The sequence below is a fragment of the Sparus aurata genome, chromosome 13, assembly GCF_900880675.1.
Source record: "Sparus aurata chromosome 13, fSpaAur1.1, whole genome shotgun sequence".
Taxonomy (NCBI): Eukaryota; Metazoa; Chordata; class Actinopteri; order Spariformes; family Sparidae; genus Sparus; species Sparus aurata.
The window spans coordinates 29952441-29969835 of NC_044199.1; the positions used below are offsets into that span (position 1 = coordinate 29952441).

Here is a 17395-nt window from a genome sequence, read left to right on the forward strand (position 1 = left end):
TCGACAAATAAAGAAGTGTCTTTATGTGGATTATTTTGAAGTAACAAATACTTCTGCTCTCTCTCCAGCTAAACTTATAGTCATAGTAACTTTACGTAATGATTATGGTGTTCTGACCACCTGTCTGATAATAATGAATGATGATAGCGGAGCCACATGTTGCAGCAGCAGACAGGTCCGGAGGTTATCTGGGTCAGTGATAGCTGAAGGACATGATTAGCAGGTATACAGCTGCAGTGGTCATACAGTCAGTGTATTGTAAATATTACTCAACAGAACATCCAAAACATGTCTTGGGGGAAGAGCTGCTCTGGAGACAGTTGAGTTAAACCTCAGCGGGCCAACTGAACATACAACCTTGACTTCTTGTCAGTTAACTAATCAATTAATTGACAAACTGTTCCAGGTCTATGTATGTTTCACTGATAGATATTGCTTACATTACATTACTGTGCTTCAGTACTTTTAAGGTACATGTACTTTACTCGAGTGTTTCCATATTCTGCTCCTTTATACTTCCACTTAACTGAATTTCGGGGGCAAATATTCTGCTTTTTACATTTATTTATTAACTTCAGCTACTCATTACTTTGCCGATTACATGTTGCATCAGTACCAACGTAGCACATTATTAAATCAATTTATATTATTGACAATCAAAAGAAAAAGAAAATCACTGATAATTGGCTGGACCAATAATCTGTCGACCCATACAATACAGTATGTAAATATATGTATCATTTAATGTAATGCATGTATAATTTTTTATTTGTACTTTTTATAATTGAGTAAATGTGTTGCGAGAAAATTACTTTTGATAATTGGGTAAATTAAATATCAGATACTTTAAGACATCACTATCTCAGTGTGCAAGAGTGTAAATATTTTTGGCATTTCTGTTTCTTATTTATATTGTCTATATTTTTTCTTCTGCTTTTTTACTTATATTTTCCATATATAATTTAATTGATATGCTCTTTTTTTTGCTGTCCCCTTTTGCTGCCATACAGCGTGGGACTATTAAATGATAATCTCATTTTATCTTATCTTAAAGGTGGCCTTCACTTTTACCAGAGTATATTTTAACACAATATCTTGTACTCAAGTATGACCTTTGGGTATTATCTACAACACTGGGGGAAAAAAAGTACAGTTATAACAGGGGTGCACGTTTTGAGATCCTTCACCTAAGGTTAAGTAAATGCTGCAATACAAGACCATGAAAGTAAAAGTCCTGAATTAACATTAGCCGATTGCTTCAGCGCAAGTACACAAGAAAAATCAGCAAACTGTACTTAAAATGATGCTGAAAAATGACACCTGTGAGTGTTTTACTATTGCATATTGGATTTTTAATACATACATGTATAATTTGCATTTTACTTATGGAAATTTGCCTTTTATATATTTAACATACACAACCTATGTAAAAAATATCAAACATGATGTGTTATTGTCATGTTTTGTACATTTATTCTAGTCACTAAAACTGTCATATCAACCTAAATGTAATCTGTGGCTCTTCTTGAGCTTTCTTCGCTTTTTTTTCCTTGTTAAAAAGGTTTTTTTCTCAATATGGCAAGTTTTTCCTCATTTGAATCGAGGGTCTGAGGACATAGGATGTTATCCACTGCATAGATGTGATGCAATATGATTGTGATTTTGGGCTATACAAATAAAATTGATTTGATGCAATAAAAAGGCCAAAAAACACTCAAGAAGAGCCTAAGAAATGTATTTAAGTAGCTACAGCTGCAGCTATAGGTTTCTAAGTGTGAAAACCTTTTATTATATTATCATTCAAATAAAAATGTAAGTAGATTTTGTTTAACTGTATTCTATTCTCATGTATCACTCAGATGTTTCTTCTGTAATCCCACCGCAGCGACCACCCTCCATGCTGAGTTTCAACCTTCACCTGGATACATGATGGCGGTGGAAGGGGGAGAAGAAAACAACCCCACATCCTCACATCACAGAGAACATACCGCCACTTCCGGGTACAGCTTGTGTCAGCTGACCGAGAATCAGCCAATCAGAAGTCGCCCTCGGTTGTAAATACCCGGTCGGTTGTTCGGAGCCTCTTTAAAACCAACAGCAGCGACAGAGACAACAAAGCGAGAGGAAACATGACGAGAGTCAGCGGTAAGTCACTGATTTATTAAACTGTTAATGTCGAGGGAGTCGGTTTGTGTTTAAAGCTACATGACGGTAGAAATTATCCAAAAGCAAATAGGTTTAAATATGAGCAGGTGATGTTTTTTTGTAGTGAAGCGCAGCACAAATAAACTAGCTTAACTTACCGCTTTGTTTTCTTTTCATAAAGCAGCCTATTTTCAGCTAATATTCACTCATATGTGGCAAAAAAATTGTGTCTGCACACAATAACTGTGTCGACTAACAATTATTTCGACTAGGATATACTACTTTTAGTCAATAATCATCCATACTTTAGTTCATCAAGTGTCCAACATTCTCCAAATCAAACCTCAACTGTTCTTTGTCAATCAGCAGTCAGTGAAAATTATATTGTAATCCACTGTCATAGGAAAAATATGAACAAATTTTTTTTTATCATTTTAAGGATTCCTGGTCCACACTTGACAAACAACTCACATCAAGTACATAATAACATAGTTCCATTGATATACATAAAATTAAATTAATATACGATTCATATACTTCATATATCGGCATATACTTAGGTAATACATAAATTCAAAATCAACATGTATGTATTATTATGATTATGTGTTTAAAGAATGATAAATATCAAATGAATAATAAAAAGAATATAGCTAGGTATCTAAAATGGCCCCAATATCAATTAATATCAGTATTTTGTATTGTTTTTTCAACATCAGCTTACACAATTAATGGTCGAGGCAGTTGACCGCCCATCACTGAATCCGGTTCTGCTCGAAGTTTTTTCCTGTTTTCTCGTCAGTGTCGCCAAGTGCTTGCTTACTGGGGAAATGTTGGGTCACTTTAAATAAATGAATTAATCAAGGAGTATGGGATGACTTTTGTTGTGAATTGGCGATATACAAATAAAGATTGATTGATTGAATAATGTTTGATGAAGATATCCCCTCAAAACACTCAGCTTTGAGTGATAATAATACTTATTTCTAGTTAAACTAGTATAAAATGGTAACACATCTTCTTTTCTGAAAGGTCCAGTCTCAGTGTGTGAACTGGTTTTGAGTTTCCACATAACTCCTTTTTCTCAGTGGCACACTGGAGACGAGTTGGCTTCAAAACAAGCTGTGATGTAATGAAATCCTCTCATTCCTAAATGAGGGGTGGGCGTTACCAAAGGCCCCCAAGGTATATCAGGTCTAGTCAAGATACCATGTTATCGCAGTTGTAAAAAAGATTGCGATACCCTGAGGATGTGATAGCATATTGTGATGTATTATCTTCTTTCAATTGCAAGTTATCTCCCCAGTGGTAAACTTTGTCAACATTAATGAGATAAAGTTTCCAGTCATCTCATTTCAGTAATTATTATTGCAGCAGGCTGACAAACTGACCAACGCTGCCATAAAAACTGTCATAAAGCTTGCATGCACCTGACAAACGGAACTGTGTTGTGTTAACAGTCTACACGCAACTTAACAAAATGCAAACGTGTGTGAACTTCTATGCTATAACTTGAACAAAGAGGTATACCCTCAAGCAAACTTGTGAATCTGAAAGTAAAAGGAAGTAATCAACAATAATTATTCCAAATTCAGTTATAGTTACAGTTAAAGTTGTGTGTCAATCTTAGATTACCATGGAAAATATTGTGATCCAGTGCTGTAAAGATTTTTCTCCACCACTCCTAATGTAAACATATTAAACTCAGATTTAAGATGAGCACAAAGGAACTTATTCAGCCGATGAATGTAAAAACAACCTTTACATGTTCATCTCTGCAAATCCCTCATTCTGCACCGTAAAGGTAAAACACTGAAGTGAAGGATCCATATGTTTGACTGAATATAATATGTATGATACTATTATTGTGTTGTATTATGTGTTGGACCACAAAGAGAGAGACTGGGGGCATGTAGGGCAGGTTGTATACCCAAGAATCTAACAGAAAAAGTGCTCAGGATGGATTATAATAGGATTATTCCCCACTATAATCCTCCTGCTGTAAATTTTGCACCAGGCTACACAGCACTCACATGATTATTGTACCATGGAGAGACAAAAAAAAGTCTGAAATGCCTGGACTCTCAAAATAGGCTTGAAGTAAGAAATAACATTAGTTTTCTTTAAATTTGTAAAAAAAATCATCACAAACGGAACACAAAAGACAAATATAGATTCATTTTTTTAAAACACGCTTTTATTTTGAAAGCCAGTTGTGATTAGGCCATCTTCCTTTTTACAGTACAGATATTATTGTCTTCCAAAATGATCCATGTTTTAGTATTTTTTTTAATTTGCTTTACTTAAATGGTATTTCATATCTATAAATAAAAGTAGATGATGTGGTGAAATGTTTACTGGCAATATGAACCTGATTTAATTCTGTCTGGAAAAGGAAATCCAACTGTTTTACCGTCTATTTAATGTTGTGTTTACAGACACAAGGGAAGCTGCCACAAGCAGCAGCAGCAGCAGCAGCAGCAGACAGGTATGAACATGTAACACCTGTACAAGTGAGCGCTCCACTTCTGTTACCATAATTAAACACCACAGATGGATGATCAACACGGGCACGGCCCTGTTGGACGATCCATGATGTTGTTTTCGTTACTTGGCTGTCTGGTTTGATCTGTTGGATCACTGCTCCTCTTTGTTGAGGAGTAGGGTTGTTTTTTGACTTTGATAAATGGAAAAAAGACATTTGCATCTCATTTGCAAATGGACGTATTGACAGCTGGCGCTTCCTTAACACCACTAGTTAAAAGTCCATGATGTAGGATTTACGGGTTTCTAGCAGTGTGGTTGTAGATTGTAAACAACTAAATACCACCTGCATTAAAACATTTTTTTAAAAAGCGTGAAATGTCCTTTTCTCGAGCCACTGTTTGGTTTGTCTTTTCTGGGCTACTGTAGAAACATGGCAACATGGAAAAGAAAGGGTAAGAAGAACCACTCCTCAGGTGATTATTTATGCTGAATATGCCTTCAGGTGTGTAAAACCTGCGATGAAACCAGCTACCTGAAACTCCATTCACTAGTGTCAGCACTGCATCTGCATCAGAGGCGCTCACAAGAAACACGTGATCTTTGTCTGTCTTTGAGTGTGAAAATGATACATTTCAAAATAATCATATTGGAACAAATTTGCAGCATTTTCAGAAAATTCACATTGGGCCAATATAGGTCAACACTCTTGGCTATGTAGCTGATTAAACACAAATTACGACCTTAGATGTAGCTTTTCTTAGGTCACATATACTGTAGGAGAAAATCTTGGATGGATGATGAAAATGTTGCAAAGTAGTGTTGAACGATAAAGCATATAAATACACAAATAGAAATAATAATGCAAATATTTCAAAAGATAGATGCAACTTCAGTGGTAATGATCATTTGTGCTTTACATTTTCACTTAAAAAATCCTGATGTTGGGACATTTGTTGGGATCTGCGCTAAACGAGCACCTTCCCTCGCATTTTACATCTTTGTTGTGACACATTTGACCTTGTAAAGAAACTGCATCTCCTCTTTGGCATTATTTCCTATCAGGGCTGTAAACTAGCGGTCGCCACTCGCCAAATGCGACTAAAATATTCCCCTGGCGACTTCATTTTGGAGGGATACATGCCACGGGGCGGGTAAATGTTTGTCCCGATGGTCGTGCTCTTGCAATAAATTATGCATGATATAGCAAAACATTGTAGTAGCTGTAAAGTGATAAATTATGACGGTAGCAAACGTTAGTGCTAAACCGGCTACTTGTTGTGTGTCGCACTGAAGTAGCTCCCCCGACGTCACCGCTGTAGAAAATAGTTCCCCTCAGAAGCAACGTAGCGTGCGCGTCACCGCTCTTTAAAAGTTTGGCGCAGTGACTGTGAGTCGAGCGCAGCAATGACGACACCTAACTCATGAGCTGAGGGAAGTTGTACTTAAGTTGCGCATCATTTCTAAACGACTTCCTTCAATTGGGTTTCAGTATGATAATCAAGTGGCTTAATATGAGAACAGTTGTCACGACACAAAACGTGTAAAACCACGGGTCTATCAAATCCAGTGTAAATGTTATTATGGTACAGTCGCCACTGACAAGTCTATTACAGAGCCTGATAGTTAATTAATGAGTGTTTCCTTTGTCAAAGTTTTGCACTGTTCAAGTTTTCAATTTGCAATGTTATGAAATTTAATTAATAATATTAAAATGTATTTCTAAATAATACTTTGGCCTCTTTTCTAAGCATGTATTGTTATATAATACTGTTATCTCCATGAAAAGTATTGAAACAGATGTATATGCAACAAAAAGAGGCAATTTATTATTTGGCCGGTAAAAAATTGACTTGGCCGGTAGATTCTTTCATCTACCGGTCCCCTTGGCAGGTGAGCCAAAAAGTTAGTTTACAGCCCTGTTTCCTATATTTTACCTGTCCAAATCAGAGATTGAGCCATTTTAAAAAACATGTTTACTCTTTTTAAAGTGTCGACCTCCTCTGTAAATGTTCCTGTGAAGCACTGTGTGACACGTGCAGTTTGCGTTTAAAACCCTTGTTACGTAAAGGTGATCACTATCGACTCCACCTGACTGCTTTTGTTCCAACTGTTGGCTCCATGGAAGCCTGTGCTGTTTGTCACGTAGTCCTATGGGACAGGCTCGACCGGACAAGCTGCATTTTTTTCCCACTTGTGCAATTTTATTAGGCCCGACGGGGAACAAAGGGAGGATTTAAAATAATGGATGACAGTATAGATCATGAATGTTTACATGGCCGTCTTTATGACTTGCCTTCATAGAGATTAGATTGTAGGTAATGAGCTGAATAGAATGATGCCGATAGTGAATGATCACGAACAAGGATGCATCAGTGTAGCTGTAATATCTGATGGGTCTCTAGAATAAAGCGCAGACAGCTGAGTCCTGAGACCAGCTCGACATTTGTCTCACTTTGTTCCCACTGTTGCCATGGCTGAGCCGAGGGGCAGCCGGGGTAAAAGCTGGCATTTTAGAAGGCCTGCTGAATGTGACATCAATCCCTGGACTTAATTCCCCGCTGAGTGAACTGATCCAGTTTTCTCAGTGTGGCCGGCTCAGACTCCCCCTTCTACTAAATGCGCTACATCATACAGTTGGTATTCTAGATAAAATAATTCCTTTTTATCTGGATCATCTCGGACAGAAGCTTCGTCTACAGTCAAAACTGCAGGTGACAAAAATCTATTAAATCGGGTCGTGACAAATACAATAATGTTGTTACATTCCACATGAAAAGGCGGCACTTTCAAACTAGAATCTCTGGGTTTGCACAACATCAGGAAAATTGGGAAAATGAATGATTTTAAATTTCATGTTTTTAGGAATATGCTTGAATTTGTAAATACGCATTTAGAAATTCCGGATTTTGAACAGAATCCAGTGTTATAGTTTTATATGTCATATGTCATATTTTGTTGTCATCCTGTGGTGTTGAAATTAGCAAGAAACAAATAATCATGATCAAATGCACAATCGGAGTCAATATAAACGGCATATAAACAAGCTAGTAAACATAATAAAAGGGAGGATACACATTGATTGCTGTGTGTAAAAATGAATCCTGTAAACTTTTATTTTTCTCAGATTGTATTCATAACAATACAGCTAACAATCAAGGCTTAGAGAGTCTGGAAGGCTTTACTTTTTCAAAGAAGCACATTGCTGATTAATGTTGCTCCTCACTCTCTCGTTCTCCAGCATGATATGTTATCTTTATGCAGCCTCGTGGTGCTGAATGTCTTATTCACCGTTCTCGTTTCGTGTCGATCAGCGTTTCACATCCAGCTGACTAAACCTCAGACGCCACAGTTCTCATTTCAGTAACCGTCTCACCGTTATTTTAGAGACATTTCTTCACCCGGAGACATTTCTGTGGGAAACGCTGATCACGAGATTGCAAAGTATCATCAGAGTTTACAGAGAGATTCATACACACTCTCTGTTGCTTTTCCTCTGTGCAGGAGGGCCCTGGAGGACTGTGGGACTCTGTGAAGAAAGCTACCTTTGTCATCGGATCTGGAATCTTATTCTTGGCTGCATTCGGCAACTCGCTGACATGGTAGGAGTTGCAGTATTAAAGTGCAACCAACCTGTGAACCTCAGGTGAACCTGACATGCAGTCTGAGCTGTCCACGTTATACTCAGTCTGATCGGGGCAGGTTTGGTGTTGTTTTACGGCCACTATGAGTCAATATTGTTTGTCTTCTACCCAGGTGAATCCCAGTGGAAGTGAGTGTTCTCAGTATAGTGTTTGTGTGCTTTGAAAACTGACGATTGTTCTATCATGTACGTTCGCTCATCTACGTTTTTGAATTCTACCCTATCGGAGTCTCAAGAACGCCTACAGGGGATCCCTTCAAATACGGCACCAATGTCCCCTCAAAGGATGATGTGATTAGACTTTGTGACCACACAAAGTACGTCTTTGTCCATTACTCAACAACTCATATGATAATCCATGAAAAAAATGTTCCATTGAAGGAGAACATCATGAAGTTACGATATATAATATCCAAAATGTCAAAAGGTCAACTTCACTGTGACATCATGATGTTCTGCAGAAAATGTTCCAGCCTCTCTTCAGCACCGTAAATCAGGAACAGCATCTTGAATGCTGCTTGGAGGCAAACAACCGTGAGGTGGAAATTCTAGTTTTCTTTGCTGTGCTGAAGTTTGAACCCCTGTGATTGAACAACGATGCGTTTCAACAAGTACTCCATCCTCCTTCTTGGCCATTCTGTGTTTTTTTTTTCTCTCCTCCATCTGAATTTCACGAGTCATCGCAATCGCTTTAATGCAAACCCAATAGCATCCGCAAGGAACATTAAGATGGGGTGCTCGGGTGGGTCTGGGTTGGTCGATGAGACCCTTTACAGACCCCGGTCTCATTAGGACTGAACGAGGTACAGGAAAACACAGGATCAACAGGACATGAAGTGACCTCTCAGGAGAGCGTGACATGACTTGAAATGACTGGATACAACATAGAACGATTGTTTCCAGGTGGTTTCTGTCATGTTCCGGATGTTTGGTTTGTAAGGATGCGGCTTCTCGTTTGGTATGATTGTGTGAAGGCATGTCAAGGTTCTTGTAAGAAAGTTGCTAATAGCATCTGTGGACAGTTTGTAGGTCATTATTAGATGTTGTGTTAAATCAGGTGCGAGTCTGTGAGAGAGCCGACATTCGGACCGGGCTGGGTTTCTCCCGAAAAAAAAGCTTAAACGACACCAAAGTCGTGTACTTGACATTTGACTGTGATTCCTCCTGCAGGCATCTTCAGAGATTCTGGGGAGCGTCAGGAGATTTCTGGCAGGACCTGTGGACCAAGCTGTACGTGAAGTTTGAGGGTCATGATGCTGCTTTGTTCTACTTCGGTAAGGAACAACAACGGGTACTAAATGTTCTGTAGAGGAACAGTTTGCAAACAGCCGACTATCATTCACAGTCAGTAACAGAGCCGTCTTTTGTCGGGACAAATCAAGAACAACGATCTGTTTCCTAAATGATAGCATCTTGAAAGACCTGTTTTGTATCGATACAAACTCTGTACTGGTGTCGAACACTTGGACGTCTTGGCTTGGTGCATCCATATCGCTCTCTGACCGTGCCTTTTAGAGGAACTTTTCACAGTAGTGCTATGAAATGTTTTTAATGTACTTTTAAATGAGATTACCCGCATGATTTTTATCCCCTTAAAACACAAACCGGGCTTTGTTTCCAGCCGCACAGAAGGATACTTGATTTGGTAGCAGCCACAGAGGAACTACCTCGTTTGTGTAGCCTTGAGAACAGTTGTTCTGTTCCGCATGTCAAGTCATGACCTCCGGTGTCGACTTACTCACTTTTATGATGCAGCCTTCATGTTGTTGTTGTGCTATGAACCGGCTGTTTTGCACATCGGAAGATATGTGTCCCTTAATCATACATTATCAGTGTAGGACATTATGTGCTGCAGGTAAGGTGTGTGATTCATGGAGGTTAATCAATAAAGCACAGGGGAAGTCATGCACAGTGTAATAAAAAATCAACTATGTTCGATGTTACCGCGATCGCTGGAAAACAAAATCTGTCTTTTTCTTACAGTCAGCCAAAAAATAAAAAGCTGAAGTCCGGGCTTTTCTTGGAAAGTATCAGCAGGTTGTCTGGAGCACTTATGGGGACATGCAAACAAGACGCTTATACTGTTGTGTTTTTGCAAAAAGGACTCAGACGTCAAGACAGATGGATGAATATAACTAAATAAGAGCTTTAATCGCGAAAGCTGAATGCCAGAAAAAAAGGAAGCAACAGGCTGGAGAAAATCCAAAACACTGAAGGGAAATACAAAAGTACATGAAGTACAAACCAGGATGAAGCTCAGCAAACACTGGCAGAAGTGCAATATACACAAGAGGCAGACACAGCGATACCAGGAACAAAACTGACAACCTGACAACCAGTGAAGGAACACACATACACAAGGACTAATTCACTGATGAAACACAGGTGAACAGGAAAAAGGTGGTAAAAAAAAAAGACAAAGACAGGAAGTGTAAAGCAAAACATGATACACAAGGATGAACCCGACGGAATAAAACATACAATGTCTAAACTGAAAACCAAAACCATGATAACTTTACCGAATACTAACGAAAAAAACACCAGAGAAACATCTGTAGTCACTTGCTGCATCCTCACTTAGTCTCTTTGGTTGAAACTTAGATCACCAACATGTTAATGAGCTTTGGTAAAATGTCCCCAACTATCCTCTAAAGAAAAAAGTCGTTTCCAGCCTTTGCTGAAATATTCAGGTTATCGTCTGTCACGTCGTCCCTCTGAGTCTGTGGCCTCGTTTGTCTCAACAGGGACGATGTTGTTTCCCCCTCTGGCGTTCTGGGTGACGAACGGTCTGCTGCTGTTGGTGGACATCACCGGCAAACCCGCCTTCATCACTCGCTATCGCATCCAGGTGGACAAGAACAACCCGGTACGTCCAGCATCACAGTATCTCCTTCACTTTGTGAGGATTTTAAGATTCAGATATTTCTTTCTTATCCAAAAGGGTTATTGTCTTGTCTTGCTGTCTTGAATAATAAAATAATTTGTTTTGGGTAATCCAGCATATGTGCAAATTAGAAATCAGATTTTTTTTTTTTTATTATTAAAAAATACAAATTTAGTCCCAGAAATCTTGTTTTAATGGATCAAAATCTTCATATTTAGTTTTCAGCTCATGAAACACTTTATTGTTGTGTCAATATACAAAGGAAAACAAACCTTAGTAGATTTATCATGTAAAAACACACAGTTAGGAAATTGAAACACACATATAATAAATGACACACTGTAAAATATACAAATACAGCAGCACGGAGCACTTCGGTGTGTGCGTGAACACACATGAATGACCCTCAGTGCTGCCGATGTGACGTGTCCACCTGTCCGTCTGACCGAAGTCCGCTCACTGCGTCTGATTATCAGATGTTGACGGACACAGCAGAGATAAACTCTGACAGGACTGATAACCAGTTCTGGAAGGTTACTCTTAAAATGTAATCGGATTATTGATAACCAGGAGCACGGGGCCACGGGAAGCTCATGTTCATATCATCCATAATCCATACATCCTGCAGATTACGGACAGCATTGTCCGTATGGATTGATCACTTTAATGTGACGTTTCTACTCCACTCATAAAACTTTATATCACCTACGATGACATAATCTGCAGAGTCAGCGCTTGTGTACTGGAGCCGTTTTTTATGACCGACAATAACCGCCTGAACTTTTAGTAGTAAACGTGTCAGGACACGCTGCAACCTCAGACACACTGGTTCATCAGGGCATCAATCTGTGTGTCTGACATTCAGTATGAGAGAACACAGTGAAGGGTTGAATATAAAACCAACCAAACACAGAGTGAGTTTCACTGCCCCACATCACGCGTGTTTACCAAAGCACACAAAATAGAACTTTTTCACAACCGCCATTTTGTCACAGCAGTGGTGGAATGTAAGAAAGTACATTTAAGTGCTTAAAAGCAAACTCAATGTATTTATACCTGAGTATTTCCAGTTTGTGTTTGTTTATATTTATTTAAACATTTAGAAAAAACTAAAACATATTTATGTATTCTTTGTATATAAATTACTTAAAAGTAAAAGGATAAAACAAATAAATGGCATTATATAAGAATGTTTTTAAAATATACTGAAAAAATGAGTCATTTAACTAAGTACAGTTTTTATTTACTTATTAACGGCCAAGACAGTGTCGGCTGGTAAAAACATATTTAGATGTGTAGTTTTACTTTATTCCTCCTTTCCCCTCACATTTATTTGTCTAATTTTACAGATTTATTCATTTTTATCACACGTATGTGACTTTATAATTAAAAAAAAAAAAACTGTATGTCAAAAATTAAGCTCAAATCCAAATTAAGTTTTGCTTTCTGTTGAGAAACTTTTCCTACCTCTCAACCTAAATTAAGTCTTTAAACCTCTCGTGGATTTGCTGGAAAATGTATCGTCACTGAGCAGAAACCTGTTTTCTGATGAATAGTTGCTGGAAATAGTTTTCCTTGTGCTGTCTGTGCTCTCCCTGCCGTGTCAGGCATGAATAAAGAAGGCCTTTTTTTCGGTTGTTGTCACGTGTAATTGCCAAACAGCACTTTACTGTAACTGTGCGAAAGGTCATGCGTGTCCACTTCAGACATACATGTTCTGATCATGACACGTCCATGTGTTTACAACCAGGGTCCAAAGTTTTAACGGTAAAAACTCAAGTCGCCTGTTATTTACACCCAAACTGGAGATATTTGTATCTGTTTTGTGAAGGTTACAGTCATACAGTTATGCACCAGACTCCTTGGATAAATATCTAAATAAACGTGGTAGGTGACAGGTAGAGGAAAATTACAATGAGGGAGATAATATTTAAAAAGGCACCTGAAATCCCAAAGAATACGTTTTAATTGATCCTTAAAACATGTCAAAGACGATGAAATAAACATTAAATCCTCCAGAGTGCATCTAAACGCCTCACTTCAGAACCACTTGCATCTCTTTTCTCAAGGAAAAAGCAGTCCAGCACTCTGTCGACACTCGCTGAAGTGAACGTGATGTAAATGAAGTACGCGTCTCTCTGACTCCTTCCTCGTCCTTCAGGTGGATCCAGCGAAGCTCCGCAACGCGCTCAAGACGGTCATCTTCAACCAGGTGGTCATCTCTGGGTCCATGGTGGTGGCGGCTTACTACCTCATGAGCATGATAGGGAACCCCTGTGGACCCGAGCTGCCCACCTTCCACCGGGCCCTGATGGAGCTGGCTTTCTTTTCCCTCACGGAGGAAATCATGTTTTACTACTCACACAGGTTCGGATCATTATTACCACTCACTGACATTTCAAAGTGTACTGACATTATCAGACAGGTGAAAGTGAAGGTTGATTTGGATAAATCTTCCTCATTTGAGATTCTTCACTGGAGCACTGAAGGTTGCACATTAATGCTTCCTAGTGGTAAGAGTGGAGAGTGAATATGAAGACATAAACATGAAATTTAGATCACATTTACATAATTTAAAAAAAATTATTGGTTGGACAAAATGCCATCAAATAATGTCAAATATCTATGAATGAAAATTGATTAAAGAAAAACAAAAAGAAAACTGAGTCTTTTAAAGAAGTTTCTGAAAACAACATCATTATTTTATTATTGGTATTGTGAGCATGTTGGCATGCTGATATTAGCATTCAGTTGAAAGCTCCACTCATCCCTGACTCTTAATTTTCCGACCCCCATCGTCTTTCCTCTCAGGCTGTTCCACCACCCGAGCCTCTACAAGCACTTCCACAAACAGCACCACGAGTGGACCGCTCCCATCGGAGTCGTCTCCATCTACGCTCACCCTCTGGAGCACATGGTAAATGATCGTCCTCCTGTAGATTTGAGCATTGTAGTCGAATGCACTGAAGGACTTAAAGAGAACGCTACCCTCGGTGTGTATTGTGGAGGGTCAACGAGAGTCTGCAGGTGTCTGTTCAGATTCTCTCCTGGTTGAGTCACAGCAGCTGCAGCTGTCACAGATAAATCAAGCAGGCTTCACTTTCACATCAGGAATCTGAACTCGCTGAACTCGTCTTTGAACATGAAGGAGTATTTGAATTCATCACGGTTTCACAGTTTTAACCCTGAATGAATGAATGAACACGTGTTGTTCCTCCTCGCCGTCAGATCTCCAACATGCTGCCGGTGGCAATGGGGCCGGTGCTCCTGGGCTCCCACGTGACCACCACCACCTTGTGGTACTGCCTGGCTCTGGTCAGCACCACCATCTCCCACTGTGGATACCACCTGCCCCTCCTGCCCTCTCCTGAATTCCACGACTTCCACCACCTCAGGTGAGTCCACCTGTCCTCTCTCATTGTTGTTATTTATCTTTTGAACTGCTGTAAGTCTGTTGTTCACTGTACCTTCCCATCCGCACCGTCCCACGCCTTGAAGGAAATTCTTTACATTTTACACAGAGTGTGGTGGATCATCAGTCACTGTGCCTCGAGGCCATCACTCAACTATTCATGCGATAACGCTAAGCTTCTGCTGAAGATGTACATCTTTACTGAACAGTCACAAGGTGTCCTGTCTCTCTCTGGTGCTGATCTGTCTAACATGAAGCTGTCCTACAAAAAGCAGCTTGGCACTGTAGATTTTGGTCAAATAGAAGTCAAACAGACGTGTACAGTGTATTTGTTGGGCACTATTTTCAGTTGCGGGCTAATAGTAGTTTGATGCACAAACTTTAAATTGGAAAGTTACCACAAAGAGAATATTTTTTTAAGAATATCATCGTCTTATCGTTTCCCCTCTGAGATACCGTAGATTCATGTTCGTAGATGGTTGTTATGTCCAGAGCGGCGACAATGAATCGATTCGCTGTCAGCTATTTAAATGAGAGGCAGGAGAGTTAAATTTAATCGGTTTGAGTGGTTTTTTGTTTTGTTTTTTTAATAACAAAATATTTAAATGTCTTATGATATATGATAATAATCATCAATTAAAGTTAGCTGCAGCCTCAGTGATGTTTCTTCCCGTTTCCAGGTTCAACCAGTGTTTCGGGGTCTTCGGCGTCCTCGACCGGCTCCACGGCACCGACACCAAGTTCAGGGGTACCAAGCAGTACGAGCGCCACACCCTCCTCACCAGCCTCACCCCTCTGAACGAGAGCATCCCCGACACACCCAAGAAGGGCCAGTGATGACCTGCGACCCCTGACCTTTAACCTCAGGCCGACGCCTTCGCCAAGTTTGGGATCAGCGCCCGATCCATCTTAAAATGACTGTCATGATTACTTTAATCCAGGAAAAGCCTGTCGACCAGGAAAGTCTCCCCACACTCTCACCAACATCTTAGGAACTGAGGAACTAAGTTGCACGCTATCAGACACCGAGAGATTTCGTGCAGGTTTTTAAAAAGAAAAAAGTGTTTTAACCGGTTTCTTCCCATGAAATCATCTTCCTGTGACCAGGAAGGCTGATATTAAAGTTCATAACTGAGCTATTTTTCTATGAAATCAAAATGTGAATGTAACCATAGGGAATCGTTTGGAAGCCAAAGTCTGCCAGTAAAGAAAATATGGAAGTTATCCATTATATTAAAAACAAAAGAAAGAGTAAGTCAGAATTATGAGTGAAAAAGTCACAGGTTCTTTTTCTTTTGGATTTTTAAAAAAAAAATCATGAATAACTTTTTATCCACTTTATCGCACTTTCTTGTGTTTCCTTCATAATTTCAAATTCAAGGATTTTATTTGAAATTTAGGGCAAATCAAATTATAATCAGGTGGCTGGTTTATCGTACAGATCCCTGCTGAGGGATACGGAGGTTGATGAAAGTGAAAACAAATCATTAGTAAGCGTGATGAGAATCGGCGGCAGTCAGCCCCGCGTACCTTCACTTTATGTGTTTTTGTTTTCCTCAGCTTTCTGAAAAACTCTTGGCTGACACCAATCAAACTTTAATAAATGCACCACAGTTTTATTCTGACAACTGCAAGAGGAAGCTCCAGGTACACTCACCTGTCAAGTGTCACGTTGTCAGAATGGATGGATCACAGCGGCCAACAATCCTGAATGATGAGAGCAAATCTTGGTTTCAGTTCAGATTAAACCTCATGGTGGTGATGTTTATCATCTCCACAGACTTGTTTTTAAAAATGACTGTGTTTGGAAGACTGCCACTAAACGACATTTGTTTACTTTTTTTTTTTTATTAGTCTTAGCTCTAACGTTAATGTCTATTTAATCTCCAGTTACATGGTAATTCTTAACATATTTTCTGTTTTCAGCAGTGTTTAGTGACAGACTCAGACTCTTCTGCTGCTCAGACAGAAGACAACTTTGCACTTTTCATTTGTTTCTGTGGCACTTAAAGACATTCTTGAATGTTAGATGTGTCTGTGTATTACAGGAGGCCTCGGTATGGGTTGTATGATAAGAAATGAATGTTTAACAAGAGATCTCCTACTGTGATTGAGACATGTAACAATGTTTAAACTGGACTGTTTAATATTAAAACATTTTAAGAAAAGATTTCTTGTTTTTCTCTACACAAAAGGAATACTTGACGATCGAAAAGGATGATCGATCTATAGGGACATTTATGTTATCGCCAAGTTATGTCATTAATGGTGGTATTATAGTTAATTAGCTGAATGTTTTCTCTCCTGTGGTTATGACTGGAGAACTGATGGGAAAATAAAGTTTTGCCAGGATAAACTTTCAAAGTTCCATTTTTATTTGTTCAATCATGTGAGAGTGAAATATTTTTTTTTCAGGATAATTATTCCCAGAAGGAAAAATTCATGTCTGAGAAAGACTGGGGGAAAAAAAAAATTGGCAGAGGGTTTTTTGTTGTAATAATCGTTGTGACCACAAGGGGGTGACATGCACAAACATCCTCTGTTCTAAATGGGACTAAAACTGTTCAGGTTTTCTTTCATGCCAGATCCAGAAAAGACAATTAGGAAATATTTGCCTTACGAATTGTTTTTTCTCCTGCCAAAACTTTTTCACTTAGCCCGACACAGGAAAAAATAATTTCATCATGATTTTTTCTTTTTCGATCCAAGGAAAAAAAGAAAAGCTGAGGTGTGAAACCCAGTGGAAATAAACATTTCAGGAAATTTTTTTCCAGCACGACAAGACATTTTTTGCGAAAAAGAGTACAAAAAAGGGTTCTGATAATTT

General features: G+C 39.0%; 1 protein-coding gene across 1 annotated transcript; it reads left to right on the forward strand.

Moving 5' to 3' along the window:
* The first annotated feature begins 2046 nt into the window (after positions 1-2046).
* faxdc2 (fatty acid hydroxylase domain containing 2) lies at positions 2047-16738 on the forward strand. The gene is made up of 9 exons (XM_030438494.1): positions 2047-2145; positions 4584-4633; positions 8134-8231; positions 9443-9546; positions 11017-11138; positions 13318-13523; positions 13968-14073; positions 14385-14551; positions 15249-16738. The coding sequence occupies exons 1-9, from the start codon at positions 2130-2132 to the stop codon at positions 15403-15405; spliced, it is 1026 nt and encodes a 341-aa protein (XP_030294354.1). The 5' UTR covers positions 2047-2129; the 3' UTR covers positions 15406-16738.
* Positions 16739-17395: the final 657 nt, after the last annotated feature.